Here is a 13,419-nt window from a genome sequence, read left to right as displayed (position 1 = left end):
TCAGATCTTTTTAAAATAACTCTTGTTCACAAAAGTCATTTTAAGAAATGCATAGATGTTCTCAAAAAAAGTTAAAAAGTTGATTTTGACAAAAAGATTACTATGTTACACTTATATGCTATATCAATGAATTTTTGCGCTAATTAAATAATTTTTGATGTAATTAATAACTTTTCTTATGAAGATTAAATGGCAAATGAGAAAAACAAAGGACACATAAATGGTCATCTGAAGGTAGTTTAATAATTATATTAAAATTAGAAGAATAATTTTGTTTACATGAAAAAGTAGGCTAGAATCAAAATTGACCTCAAGACGTGCTTTTGATTTTCCGCTTTTATGGGCCCAAAAGCCTTTCATAAATCAAAAGTTAAAATCAAGTTTCTAAAATAGTTAAGAACAATAATGCCTGTTTATTACATAAAGGAGTATGGTCTAACTTCCTAGATGCACCAAACAATTGCCAGCCTTTGTTTTTTCTTTTGTGTTCCCTGATAGAAATCTTCTCTTTTTTTTTTTTTTTTTTTGACGAAAGTTAGATATATAAATCTAATCCCAGAAGAAACCTCAAAAGTCGGCAACTTTTGAGGTCCTCCCCAGGGACTTATAAACCCAACCCCAAACCCCCCAAGAACCGATGTAGGATGGCAACCCCACAAGGGCATGATAGAAATCTTCTCAGTTATGCACTATTTTGCATACTTCAGAAGGATAAGGACGTGCTCATCAGTTTAGGACGTTTATTCGCTAAATGTTGGTAAATTTTATGATAAAATGTTATGAGAGTTTTAAGTTTTTAGGGATGTGTCACATCTCTTTGTGGTTTTTTTGATATTCAATCTTTGTTATTGTATTTCTCCATCAGTTACCCTAGTCTCTTTTTATTTTATTCTTCTTTTTCAAATTGCAGAAACTCTCAGAAGATAAAAGTGTTGTAAAAAATAGCCAAAACAATGTTAATTAAAACTAATAAAAATAAAGCTTGAGTTGTGTTTAATAGCACTGTTCTAAGAAATTATTTCATAAAATTGAAATGTTTTTTCAAAATTAAACAAGTCTTCTTTTTGTTATAAACTAGAAAGATCATAACTAACAAACGTTGTGTAAATTACACCTCAACCCCTATGGTTTAGCACTTTTCCTCACAATTCTCTAATAGTTTCAAAAGTTATATATAATCCCCTCATGATTTGAACTAAAGTGTCAAAGTGATAGAATTTGCATTCCATAACGGAGTCAACTAAAAAATGTCAAAATTACTGCTATGTAAAGTTAAAAATTATTTGATAACCACATGGGTGGTTATATATATATATATATATATATATATATATATATATATATATTAAAAATTATAAGGGGGTTGTTTGGTAAAATACTAAATTATAAGGAGATTATGTGATAAAACACAAAATCACAAGAGGTTAAATTGTCATCCATGTTAGGTTTATATATTAGGATTTTAAATAGGGATAATCTCGATATTTCTCTAGGTTTTGTTATAGATGATTATTTTCCTCATTTTTACACTTTAGTTCAAATTATGAGAGGATTATGTATAATTTTTTAAATCACATGGGAAGTAACCTGTACTTTACCCTAAAAAACAAAAAAGAATATCAAAAGCAGACGAATATAGGAAAGTCATCTTAATGAATAGACTTAACGGTTGGATTGGAGATAATGCTAAAAACGAAAAAACAAATGAAGAGACCATAACAAAAAAAAAAAAAAATTTTGGGTTATTATCACTTTACCCCCTTAAACTATATCACTGCTATCAGTTTACCCCCTAGCGTTATCTTTTAGTCACTTTACCTCCATAAGTAATTTAACTCAACATGTTAAGAAATTTTGGACAAAAATACCCTTTTATTTTATAGTATTACTACATTGTTATTATCATTTATTCGTTTAGATTATAGTGATACAATCACCTTAGTTTCTAATATTATTTTCTAGACATTTTACCTCATCGTTAGTCTAACTAGTATGGTCAAAAAATTTTAAATATATTTACCCTTTTTTATATATAATCAAAAATAAAAAAGTTGGAACGATTTTTCTTCATTTTTTCAGTACTTTAAGAGATTGAAAAATATAAAAATAAAAGGATTTTCTCAAATTTCTTTTTTTCACATTTACTAATACTAGGAAAAGAAAAAGAGATAGGAAAGAAGGAGACAAAAAAAATGAGATTTTACAAAAAAAAAGAAAATAAAGAAAAGTCTAACATTATCGTATTACTTTAAGGTTGTCGAGATTAGGATTGGAATTTGGTAGTAAACAAAAAAGTGAAATAATTTTAAAACAATAAAAGTATTTAATTTTTTTATTTGTAATTTTTAAAAAAAGAATTGAGCTCTCTCTCTCCCTCCCCCCCTCCCCTTCCCCCTCTCCATCTTTCTATTGTTTTCAATATTAATAAGATTGCCAAGAAGAAAGAAATTAATACTTTGACTTTTTTTCTTTATACTAAAAAGGAAAAGAGTCACTTTAAATTTTTTATTATTTTTATTATGGAAAGAGGAGGGTATTTTCTTCTAAAATTTTTTAACTTGCTAAATTGGTTTAATGGTAGGATAAATTGCTCAAAAAATAACTCTGAGGGTAAATTGATAATGAGACTATATTTTATGGGGGTAAAGTGATAATAATTTTAAGGGTTAAACACGTCTTTTTACTTTAATTAACAAACTCCATTAAGTTAGACCGTTAGTCTTGGGGGTAAAGTGACTAAAAGATAACGTTAAGGGAGAAATTGATAGTAGTACCAAACGTTAAGGGGGTAAAGTGATAATAACCCTTTTTCTTCTTAAATTGAATGACAGTGAAGGAAACGGGTTAGCCTTTTGTCTCCCAAGTGAACTGCCTACGCTATTTGTCTCCCAAGTGAACTGTCCATTCTTGTCATTTAATAAACTCAAATCCTAATCACATCTGGAAAACGATTTCAAGATTTTATACTCCCTTTTATATCTAATTTCAGCCAGCCTCCAGTAAATTGCATACTAGCGTTCCTTTTGGTTTTTTCCCCCCCAACTGTTCATAGCCCTTCAGTGATTGTTTTTCACTTGCAAATTAATCTATAGGTCTAAATAATGGAGTCACCAATATGGTTGCCACCATTGAACGCTCACAGTCAGTACGTTATATCCGTGAAAGCATCACAGCCGGGGCAGGCCGAACGTGATGATCAAACACTTGAATTTCCTCACTTTGCAATCCTGATCAAACTTTCTGTAATTTTCTTCTCAGACAATGTCAGTACAAATGAGAGGTGCATCGAAGGCCTGAATATGGAGAAATATTTCACCATACCCTGTCATGAAGTAACCGCAGTGTCCGGGTGGGAAGCCATATCATCTATGCTGTATGACATGAAAATCCCTTTTGAGTTCGATGGAGCGATCTGGAGACAAAAGCTGTTAAACGAGGCAACAAAAGACGACAAATTGACCGACAACGCAGATTTTCTTGAAAGAATCTGGCTATTTCTTCTGTGCATGAAGGAACAGGCACATAATTCTGGCAAGAAGAAATTGCCTTTCAAGTTAGAGATAGAGAAGATGGTTACAATACCCGACCATGAACTCAAGGAGTGGAATGCTTATTATAAGGATAAGAGAAGTAATGATCCCAATTTTGAGAGGGACTTTCAAGAAGCAATTAGAAGACCAAGAACGGATGAAGAATTGATTTATGAAACGACTCTTCTATCTAGGGGAGCAACCAAATCGTCAATTAAAGCATTAGAGGTGGTAACCCTTGATGATGGTTTGAGTTCAAGAAGTTATTGTTGTATCTGTCTAGATGAGTCGAAGGTGGGAACACAAGAAAATCGACTGCCTTGCTCGCATATTTTTCATAGAGATTGTATTTCGAGGTGGTTGCTAACGAGTAATATGTGTCCCTTGTGTAGGTCAATAATTGATGATTGTATTCACATCTCCTAAAAAACTTCAAATTGATTCAATCTCTTCAAATTCTTGAAGATTTGTAATGCATGAATGCAGAACATACATATCTGATTATGTATTCTTTTTTGTTCTTTGTCCTGGAAACTTTCCAGCCACGTTGGGAGTTTTTTTTTTATTATCAAATTTTAACAATTAAATAGCTCTTTCACTCTCTTTAATTTTCCTTCCCTCAAGTCCAATTGATCTAAGATTATGACTGGTGTTCTTCGTGCCAACTAAATCCTTTGACCTTTTAGTATTGTCCAAGGACTTCAACCAGATGGGCATGTAGATTTATGGCAACTTATTGAGACCCAATCCAAATATTTGGTACCTTTTGGTCATGGTCTGACTTTTCATTCCCAAACTTCAAAATTTTACAAAATTTCAAACCAATGGCATCCTATTAGATGTATAAACTCCAATAAAAAAAAGTTTATTACCTCAATGAGTCCAAGAGTTGTACGTGCTAATAACAACAATTAATGCACAAAGGTCTACCCTCACTTGCAGAGCTCTATAAAAAGTACTATAGTTGGTTTAGTTGGTAAGAACGGACATGTATTCAAATCAGCTAAGTGTGAAATTAATTGGATGCATAGATTGGAGCAATTTCTCAAAATAAAAGACAAGAACAAAAACAAGAGAAGAAAAAAGCAAATCAAGAGATAAAACGCACATATAAAACTTTCCTGAATAAGATGGATGGCATTGAAAAAATGCGTTAGCCTTGTTGACAAGTGAACTACTAACTTTGAGTGTGTGTGTGTGTAGAGTATGTGTAAACAGGAGATTAGTTGAAATAATTTTTTTGTAAAAAATAATTTTTAAAAAAAAATATATTTATGATAAAAACAAATAAATTTGTGCAAATAATAAACTATCCAAATAATTGCTCTATTTTCTCAAGGAAACAAAGAAATCCCATACATAAATTCCATAAGTTTTTTTAATAGGTGCCAATTGGATATTCATTAACACACCTAAAATTTGCCTAACACATCATGTATATATATATATATATACAACAATAATTATTACCCTCCATTGCATTTATATACTTTCCCCATTTAATCTTATATTTCTTAGATTATGACACCTAAAATATACCTTAACGAGTGTTCAATGGACGCTCGTTAAACAGACCTAAACACCATTCTTGTCATCTAATAGGCTCAAATGCTAATCACATCTGGAAAAGAGATTTCAAGATTTCATACTTTCGTGTACATTCTTAGCAAGCCCCAAGATTTACATACTACCTTTTTCTTTTCTCTTTTTTTTCCCCTTCCAAATTGTTCATAATCCTTGAAACTAAAATCGTTTTTCACTTTCAAATTGATCAAGGTCTAAATAATGGAATCACCAATTTAGTCGCCACCATTGAATAAACGCGATCAGTACATTGTACAAGTGACAGCATCACAATCAGATGAACATGTTGATCAAACACATGAAAATAATAGCAGGACGGAAAACTGAAACAATATTCAAATAAATCAAAGATTTAAGGGATATTTACTACTGATAATGAAATTCTTGCATGTATATTACTCTTAACACCTTCAACTTAAGGCACAAATAGATTTGTCGGGGCATGCCTATATGGTGTTTTAATTAATTGATCTAAATTCAAAAGAACTATCCCATTACAAAAACAGAGAATTAATACCCAACAAATTAATAATAATGATAATAACAACAACTTCAGAACTACCGACTTTGATCTCGAAGCATTTGTTATCAAGAATTAATTCTAAATTAACACTGAATGGGATTCAACTTCCAAGAACCAAAATTGTTCAATTATTGCCTTTACTGAAGTTCCATCTCCAAAACAAATTAGGAATGACAAAACCGTTGCTAGATACTTGTGCATATATCGATACACAGATCATTATCCTTGAAAACATCAAAGCTCGTCAATCGAAAAAAAAAAATCAAGAAAACGAACCCTCCCAGAGATATCTTTCTTGCTTTCTTCTAAGATTTTCTCCATCTTTTCTGGAAAAGCATTCAATATGTCACCACCAGGTTGGCTGCCGCCAGTCAATTCTCCTCATGAATATGAAGCAATAGCTGAGGCTGGTGCAGATCTCCCCGATTACAAGCCATGTCTTCCGCTTCCTTTATATGCAATCAAGATTATCATCTCCATCGACTACAAGTCGGCTAATGAAAGAGGCATTCAAGGCTTTTACCGTGAGGAACAACTTGATATTCCACTGCGCTATATAGCCTCAAAATCAGACTTCACAGAAAGAGTAATATACATGCTTGCTAGTGATGAAACGTTGCTTCCATTCGACATAGATATCGAACGAACAGCTATTTTTGCTTATAGTTTTGCATGTTGGATGAGGGAACAATTAAGCAGTATCAATCCTGCAAGCTACAATATTCTGCCTTTTACATTAGAAATCAGAAAAGAAGTTAAAGCCCCAGACAGTGAGCTCAAGGAATGGAATTCTTGGTATGATGACAAGAAGTAGAATGACCCCAATTTCGAGAAGGACTACAAAGAAGCAATTAGCAGGCCGCGAACGATTGAAGAATTGACGTACGAAACAAGCACAAGGTTTAGAGCAACAAGTCCATCATGCATTAGAAAACTGGAGGTGGTGAGGCTAGAGGGTTGTAGTTCAAACAAGTCTTGTCCAATTTGCTTGGAAGACTTGGTTCTGGGATCAGAAGTCACTCGTTTGCATTGCTATCATGTCTTCCATGGAGATTGCATTCGCAAGTGGCTACAAGAGAGTCATATGTGCCCCTTGTGTCGTTCTGAATGTCCTTGTGTTTAGTCCAGATTTATTAGCAGATATGATTGCAAAGTTTGTTTGTAAAATTCTCACACTTCAAATTAATTTCTGTAATTGTTGGAAATGTACATAAGCTTGGATATGAAGATAGGGAAAGCGTCAAATACAATAGGTACCAATAGTTCAATAGCATCAACTATTAATGTCGAGCTAAAAATATGGTACCCACAATGACAATGTAGAATTTCTCATAATGATAATTTTCTTTTTCATTGTTTTATGGAAATTAATTTCTTGCATGTCATTTATAGGTTAATCTTGAATCTTGATTATATGCTACTATGTCGAACCAAAGTTTTCCGTACTTTATAATTAATTTTTTTCAAATGAGTCTTTCAAGAGAACAAGGAAAATTGGAGAGATTGGAGAAATTTTATCTTGAATCAACTACTTGGCAACTCTAATAGTTGACCTTTGAACAATGAAAAAGCTTCAAATTAGATTGTGGAGCTTACTAATTCCATATTAAATACAATCCAAATAAGATTGCGTGTCCTTATTTGTCTAATTGGTAGTATTTCATTAGTCAAAAGGTAACTACGGATAAAATTTCTCAAGGGTTGAAAGTTCAGTTAGGGACTAATATTCTTACTAGTTAAGTTAGGTTTTGAGGACTAATATAGGATTGCAAATCTAATTTGAAAAATTGTCTTAATAAGAATTAATTTTTTGAAATTAATGTACACATAACATTGGAGATGTTATAAATATGTAGATTTTGTACTAAAAATTAATTGCAGCAGCATTGCTTCTTCAAACTCATTGACACTTTGCTCTGCATTGGCGAAACAAAAGAGAACAGTCGCCAAAACCACATTGGAGTAGGACTAAATATTTAAATGTCAAAGTATCTCTGCAAATTGCAGAATGTGTACAAGGAGGAATGTATAATATGTTATAAATGCTATGTTATTGTTATTATATGAATATATTTACATGAATTAAGTAATATGTTATGTTGTTATAATAAAGTGAGAATCCGCTTGGATTCAACAGTTTTTTAAAAAACTGGTTTTGTTTTACAAATCAACAATAATAAATTCTAAAAGCAACTCCAAAAACAACTAAAAAAAAGAAATATCTCAGATATACTAAAAAATAAAATAAAAACCCCCCTCTTTCTTCTTCACCCATCACCCACCACCACCATCATCAGCTTTCATCACATACCACCATCCACTGCCAGCTCCCCCTCTTCTCTCCTCCCTCATCCTTCTTCGTTCTTTCTTCTCCCTCCTCCTATCCTCTCTTGCAACCCCCCTTCCCTTTCCCTCTCTCCTTTGGTCACTGGCCATGGCGACTAGTATCTGGTCATGGGTGGTGACTATAGGAGGGGGGATGGGGTGGAGAAGAGAGTTGCATGAAAGGGGTGAGGAGGAGGGAGAAGGGGAGGGAGGGGAAGGAAGAAAGGGAAGGAGGAAAAGGGAGAAAGAAGGAGGGATGGTGGGTGGTGGTAAAGTTTTATAAAATTTTAAAAATACCTCATTAAAATTTTAAATCTTAAAAATATCCTAAAATATATTTTCAAAAACACTTCAAAAAATACCATTAGAAACATTTAAAGTAAAATTTTTTTTAATTACATTACTATAGTTAATATTTTAAAAACACCTCAAAAAACAGTTAATACAAACTATTATTAGATCTATATAAATAGAAAAAGTTAAATCAAGTAAAAAGTCTTAATGATAATGGGGCGGGGCAGGGATGGTGGGTGGTGGTAAAGTTTTATAAAATTTTAAAAATACCCCATTAAAATATTAAATCTTAAAAATATCCTGAAATATATTTTCAAAAACACTCTCAAAAACATCATTAGGAACCCAAGTAATAATCAGAAAAAGATGCAATGTAACGGGATCTTTAGATATAGCACCATCTAAATTTATTTTAAATTCACTTTCCCTTCCCATAGGGGAAATCAGGCTATTATCGATATTTGAGAATTGTCACAAATCCTGAATCTAATAGCGAGAAGGACTTTAGGAAAACTTCTTTGGGCGCTAGGCCTACCCTAGTAGTATTAATCGCTTTTAATCAGTTTTCCTTTCATACAATTTTTCGGTGCTTTACATTAATCAGGATCTTTGTCTATAGTCTGCCTTCTTGTTGGTGCTGCGGTGCATTTTTAATGCCACTAGAAAGCTTTTATTTGGTGAATTTAGGTTTAGGGTCCATTGGTAAATCTTGCTATGACTTATGGATTCGAATGTGGTATTTTAGCAGGTCTTCTGCGGTATTAATGCATAGGGACACTCCAAGAGAAGATGTTTCGATTATTGCCCTAATTAACTGAGTTTTGGTTGGGTAAACTCTTGACATTTTCATGATTAATGGGTTTAATTGTAATTAGTATTCTGCACAAAGCCTAAGGGCAAAATGCTCCAATGCCTCTCAAACTATTATAAAATTTAACTTTTGACCCTTTATAATGCTGTTTTGATGATGGTTTGGTAGGCACTGGTGGATTCTAGCAACGACAAAGGCAACACCTACATTTCTGTTCTTCTTTTTTCCTATTGTCTTTTTTTTTTTTTCACTTTTTTCTAGTCTTTCTTTTATTGATTTTCCCTTTTTGAATTTGGATGGAATTTAAGAGGTTAAGTTGAGATCGGAGGATTTTTGGAGGTTGCTTTTAGACAAATGTTGAAAAGATGAAGATAGACCATGGATTTTTGTGACTAAAGTTTAAGGGAAATGCAAAATGGGAAGTTGAGGTTTCTGGTTCGGGTGATTAAGGCTTTTGATGATGAAGTTATATGATGATGATTCTTAATGGTAAGGGAAATATAAGATGGTCGGACTTATGGTAAAGAATCAGTGATCTTCTTGGTCTTGGTGCTTGAATGATGATTAATGGTGAAACTTGAATAAATCTCTCTAGTGTAGACAAACAGGCCCATCGTTTGTCATATGTGGTACTATTTCCGTTAGACATGACGATTTAAATTGACAGAAAAATTACAAGTGTACATTTTAATTAGTTCGAGAGTTAAAATTACTTAGCTAATATTTTAAGGATCAAAAGACAAATTTTATAATAGTTTGAGGGCCATTAGAGTATTTGATCCAAACCTTAATGACTGTGTAGCATAGAGGAATAGGTAGTTGATGTGGTAGCTATTGAAGTCTTATTGTATCACATTGCCCTCGAATAGGACATACGATACTTGCAAATTAGTCATTTATCCAGGCGAAGTGCGAAGAACCCAAAATTTCGCACCCAAAATTATAATGATTAGAATCGTTCTTTAAACTCATAGAAAAGTTCAAAACTTCGTCACCCCATTTGACAACCTTTTCCGCATAGGTCAATATGGGAATAAACAACTTCATCACGCTTCTTAGCTCTTACGGAGTTGTAGACAGACAGATAGATTAGAAATATACATATAAATTATCACGGAATGGTTATTTTATTGTGGGCACACAGGACAACAAGTAGGTCCAGTGGTTAGTAATGGATGAAAGTTTAAATTTAGGGTAAATTACGTATAATCTTCTGTAGTTTCATCTATTGTCATATAGCTTCCGAACATATTAAAAGCTTAATTTATCCCCTTATGATTTTATGTAAAGTGGAGATTTGACGGAAAATAACTTATGTGATGTCATTAGTTGAAATACCAATAGTATCCTTACTTAAATACTAAATCAATCGACGGCTTAACCACTTTGTATAAAAGTAAAGGGAGATTATGTGGATAAATGCAAAAATCATAGGGAAATAAAGTAGATATTTATACAAATTATAGAGGAATTATATGGATATTAAAATTTTATCACATGCGCTTTTAAAGTACGTTTGGTATAAACGCCATAATTGATTGTGCATTCCGTCCATTTTGCACTTTACATAAAATTACAGAGGGATTGGATGACTATTTTAAAATCTTATGGGAGGTCATCTGACATTGTGTAAAATTACAAGAAGGTCACAAGTAATTTGCCCTTAAATTTATCTTACTAAAGTCTCTGCATTCTCGAGCAGATGATAATGTTTGAAATTTATAATCAACCTACTCCTATGTTTAAAATAAAAAAAAAAATGAAAGAAGATAAAGAGATTAGAGATAGATAATAATTTTAAAAACCTTCCCCAAACTTTTTGACAATTTCACTTGCCTTCCTTCAACTTTTGAAAATCTTACGTTCTTTCCTAATATAAGATTGAGACCATATAAGGTGTGGCGAAATGACTATCATATCCTTAGTATTTTGTGATATTAACTATACATGTCCTAAAAAATTGCTATTGGACTATATGTAAAGAAAAAAGGATAGAAAATTGGCCAATTGTCTTCAATAAATTGGCGCGAATCTCTCCTCCAAATTCAAATGGCATACTTTTCTAATGGTAGTTACGTACTATTAAAAAAAGTGTCCTATATCATTTACTTTTCTAAGGTTTTTTTTGGGGGTTATATTTAGTTGAGCTACATTGCAAATTTAGCTATTGGCTAGTCTGATCATCTAAATTTTGCTTTTTGTTTGCCAAGTTTTAATTCATTTAATAGTTTCTCAAAACAAATAGTTGCAACAATTAGTAAGGGCATTTTTGCCACCAAATTACATTCTCTCTCCAACAATTATTTTTCTATTGAACCTTTCATTGATTTGGGCTTATATGTTCCATACAAGTTCCAAATGAGGGAGCCAAGTGAGATTTTCATAAATTGCAAGTAGCTTGGTGAAATTGTCAAAAATCTCAAGTGAGGTTACCGCTAGATATATATATACACATCTTTCGAGATTCTTTACACATCTCATTCGAGGTCAAGGCTTGCCAAACAGTCTTAATCACCAACAACGTTCATATTCTTCCCAGAGTCAATTCGTTTGAGGGGAATATATCTAATAGAATATATCTGCAACATTTCTTGCTTGCTTGATGCCTTGGGCCAAATTCAGCGGCAGACATTTCTCCTTTGCCAACGACCTCCCATCAATGCAAGGGGCGCATTATTAAGTTAACGACACCTGTTCTTTCACATGTCTTGCAGGCCTGCATCATACACAAATACACCTCTCTTCAACCCAATCAAATCCTGACTGATTCTTGACATATTTTTAGCACCATTTCAATAACAAGAACTACCTAATAACCCACAGCCACTAAACTACCAAAGAGTTAGGCTATGGAAAACCCTTCTGAAAACACTAATCAAATCAGAAATCAAGGTCATAGGAGCAGTATTGTAGAAAAAGTGAAGAACAACTTAATTTTCAGATCAAAGTGGGCTGAGTTAAATGGTGCAATGGGGGATTTGGGCACTTATATTCCTATAATATTGGCTTTGACACTAGCCAAGGACCTGAATCTTGGTACCACGCTGATATTCACCGGTGTATACAACTTTGTCACAGGTGCAATCTATGGTGTCCCCATGCCAGTGCAGCCGATGAAGTCAATTGCAGCAGTGGCCATATCTGATGCAGATTTTAATATTCCAGAAGTTATGGCATCAGGAATTTGCACTGCAGGGATTTTGGCTGTTCTTGGTGTAACAGGTTTGATGCAACTTGTGTATAAGCTTATTCCAATTTCAATTGTCAGAGGAATTCAGCTAGCACAAGGCCTGTCATTTGCTATGACTGCAGTGAAGTACATAAGAAAAGTACAAAACTTTTCTAAGTCAAAGTCTGGTTCAGACAGGCATTGGTTAGGCTTAGATGGATTGCTCTTGGCTATTATTTGTGCTTGTTTCATTATAGGTGTTAACGGTGCTGGCGATGACAATGAGTATGCAGCAGAAACTGAGAGTGGTGCCAATGATGCCAGTGGATCAGGAAACAACAGAAGAAAAAGGTTGCGAAAAATCATAACTTCTCTGCCTTCTGCTTTCATCATCTTTTTGTTAGGTGTGGTTTTGGCAATTATTAGAGGGCCTAAAGCAGTCAAAGGATTTAAATTTGGACCATCTCCTATTGAAGTTGTGAAAATGTCTAAGCATGCATGGAAGGAAGGATTCATTAAGGGCACAATTCCTCAACTTCCACTATCAATTCTAAATTCAGTGATTGCTGTCTGTAAGTTGTCGACTGATCTTTTTCCAGAGAAGGACATTTCAGCCACGTCTGTTTCAATTACTGTTGGAATGATGAACTTAATAGGATGTTGGTTTGGAGCCATGCCATGCTGCCACGGTGCAGGAGGGCTAGCTGGACAGTATAAATTTGGTGGGAGGAGTGGTGGATGTGTGGCCCTCCTTGGTTTAGCCAAGTTGGTTTTGGGTTTAGTTTTAGGTAGCTCTCTAGTGAAGATTTTGGACCAATTTCCTGTTGGAGTATTGGGGGTTCTGTTATTGTTTGCTGGGATTGAACTTGCTATTTGCTCAAGGGATATGAACTCAAAGGAAGATTCATTTGTCATGCTGACTTGCACTGCTGTTTCACTGGTAGGCTCTAGTGCAGCACTAGGTTTCCTGAGTGGAATTGTTGTTTATTTGCTCCTCAGGCTAAGAAAACTGTATGGTGGTCAGTCTTCTTCTGCAATTTGCTTTCATGGTAACCCATAATTGAGGTCTCAATGCAAAATCCTGGAAAGCTGTTCAAGCTTCGCCTTAGTGAACTGATTAAAAGATCTGTGATCTTAATGCACACCTTTTTTTGGTAATGTTTAACATTTCCGCCTTGCTTGA

The 13,419-nt window shown here is 33.6% G+C and overlaps 1 protein-coding gene across 2 annotated transcripts; it reads left to right on the top strand.

Annotated features, from left to right (window-relative positions):
• Positions 1 to 11,558: 11,558 nt before the first annotated feature.
• On the top strand, positions 11,559 to 13,359 carry LOC113704021 (molybdate transporter 1). Of its 2 annotated transcripts, XM_027225629.2 has the most exons (2): positions 11,559 to 12,289; positions 12,494 to 13,359. In XM_027225629.2, the coding sequence occupies exons 1-2, from the start codon at positions 11,917 to 11,919 to the stop codon at positions 13,294 to 13,296; spliced, it is 1,176 nt and encodes a 391-aa protein (XP_027081430.1). In that variant the 5' UTR covers positions 11,559 to 11,916; the 3' UTR covers positions 13,297 to 13,359. The 2 variants fall into 2 exon arrangements, with proteins under 2 accessions (XP_027081430.1, XP_027081429.1); XM_027225628.2 differs by having other exon boundaries at positions 11,559 to 13,359.
• Positions 13,360 to 13,419: the final 60 nt, after the last annotated feature.

This window comes from Coffea arabica, chromosome 8e (genome assembly GCF_036785885.1).
Source record: "Coffea arabica cultivar ET-39 chromosome 8e, Coffea Arabica ET-39 HiFi, whole genome shotgun sequence".
In the NCBI taxonomy this organism is placed as follows: Eukaryota; Viridiplantae; Streptophyta; class Magnoliopsida; order Gentianales; family Rubiaceae; genus Coffea; species Coffea arabica.
This window is presented reverse-complemented; position numbering and strand designations above follow the sequence as displayed.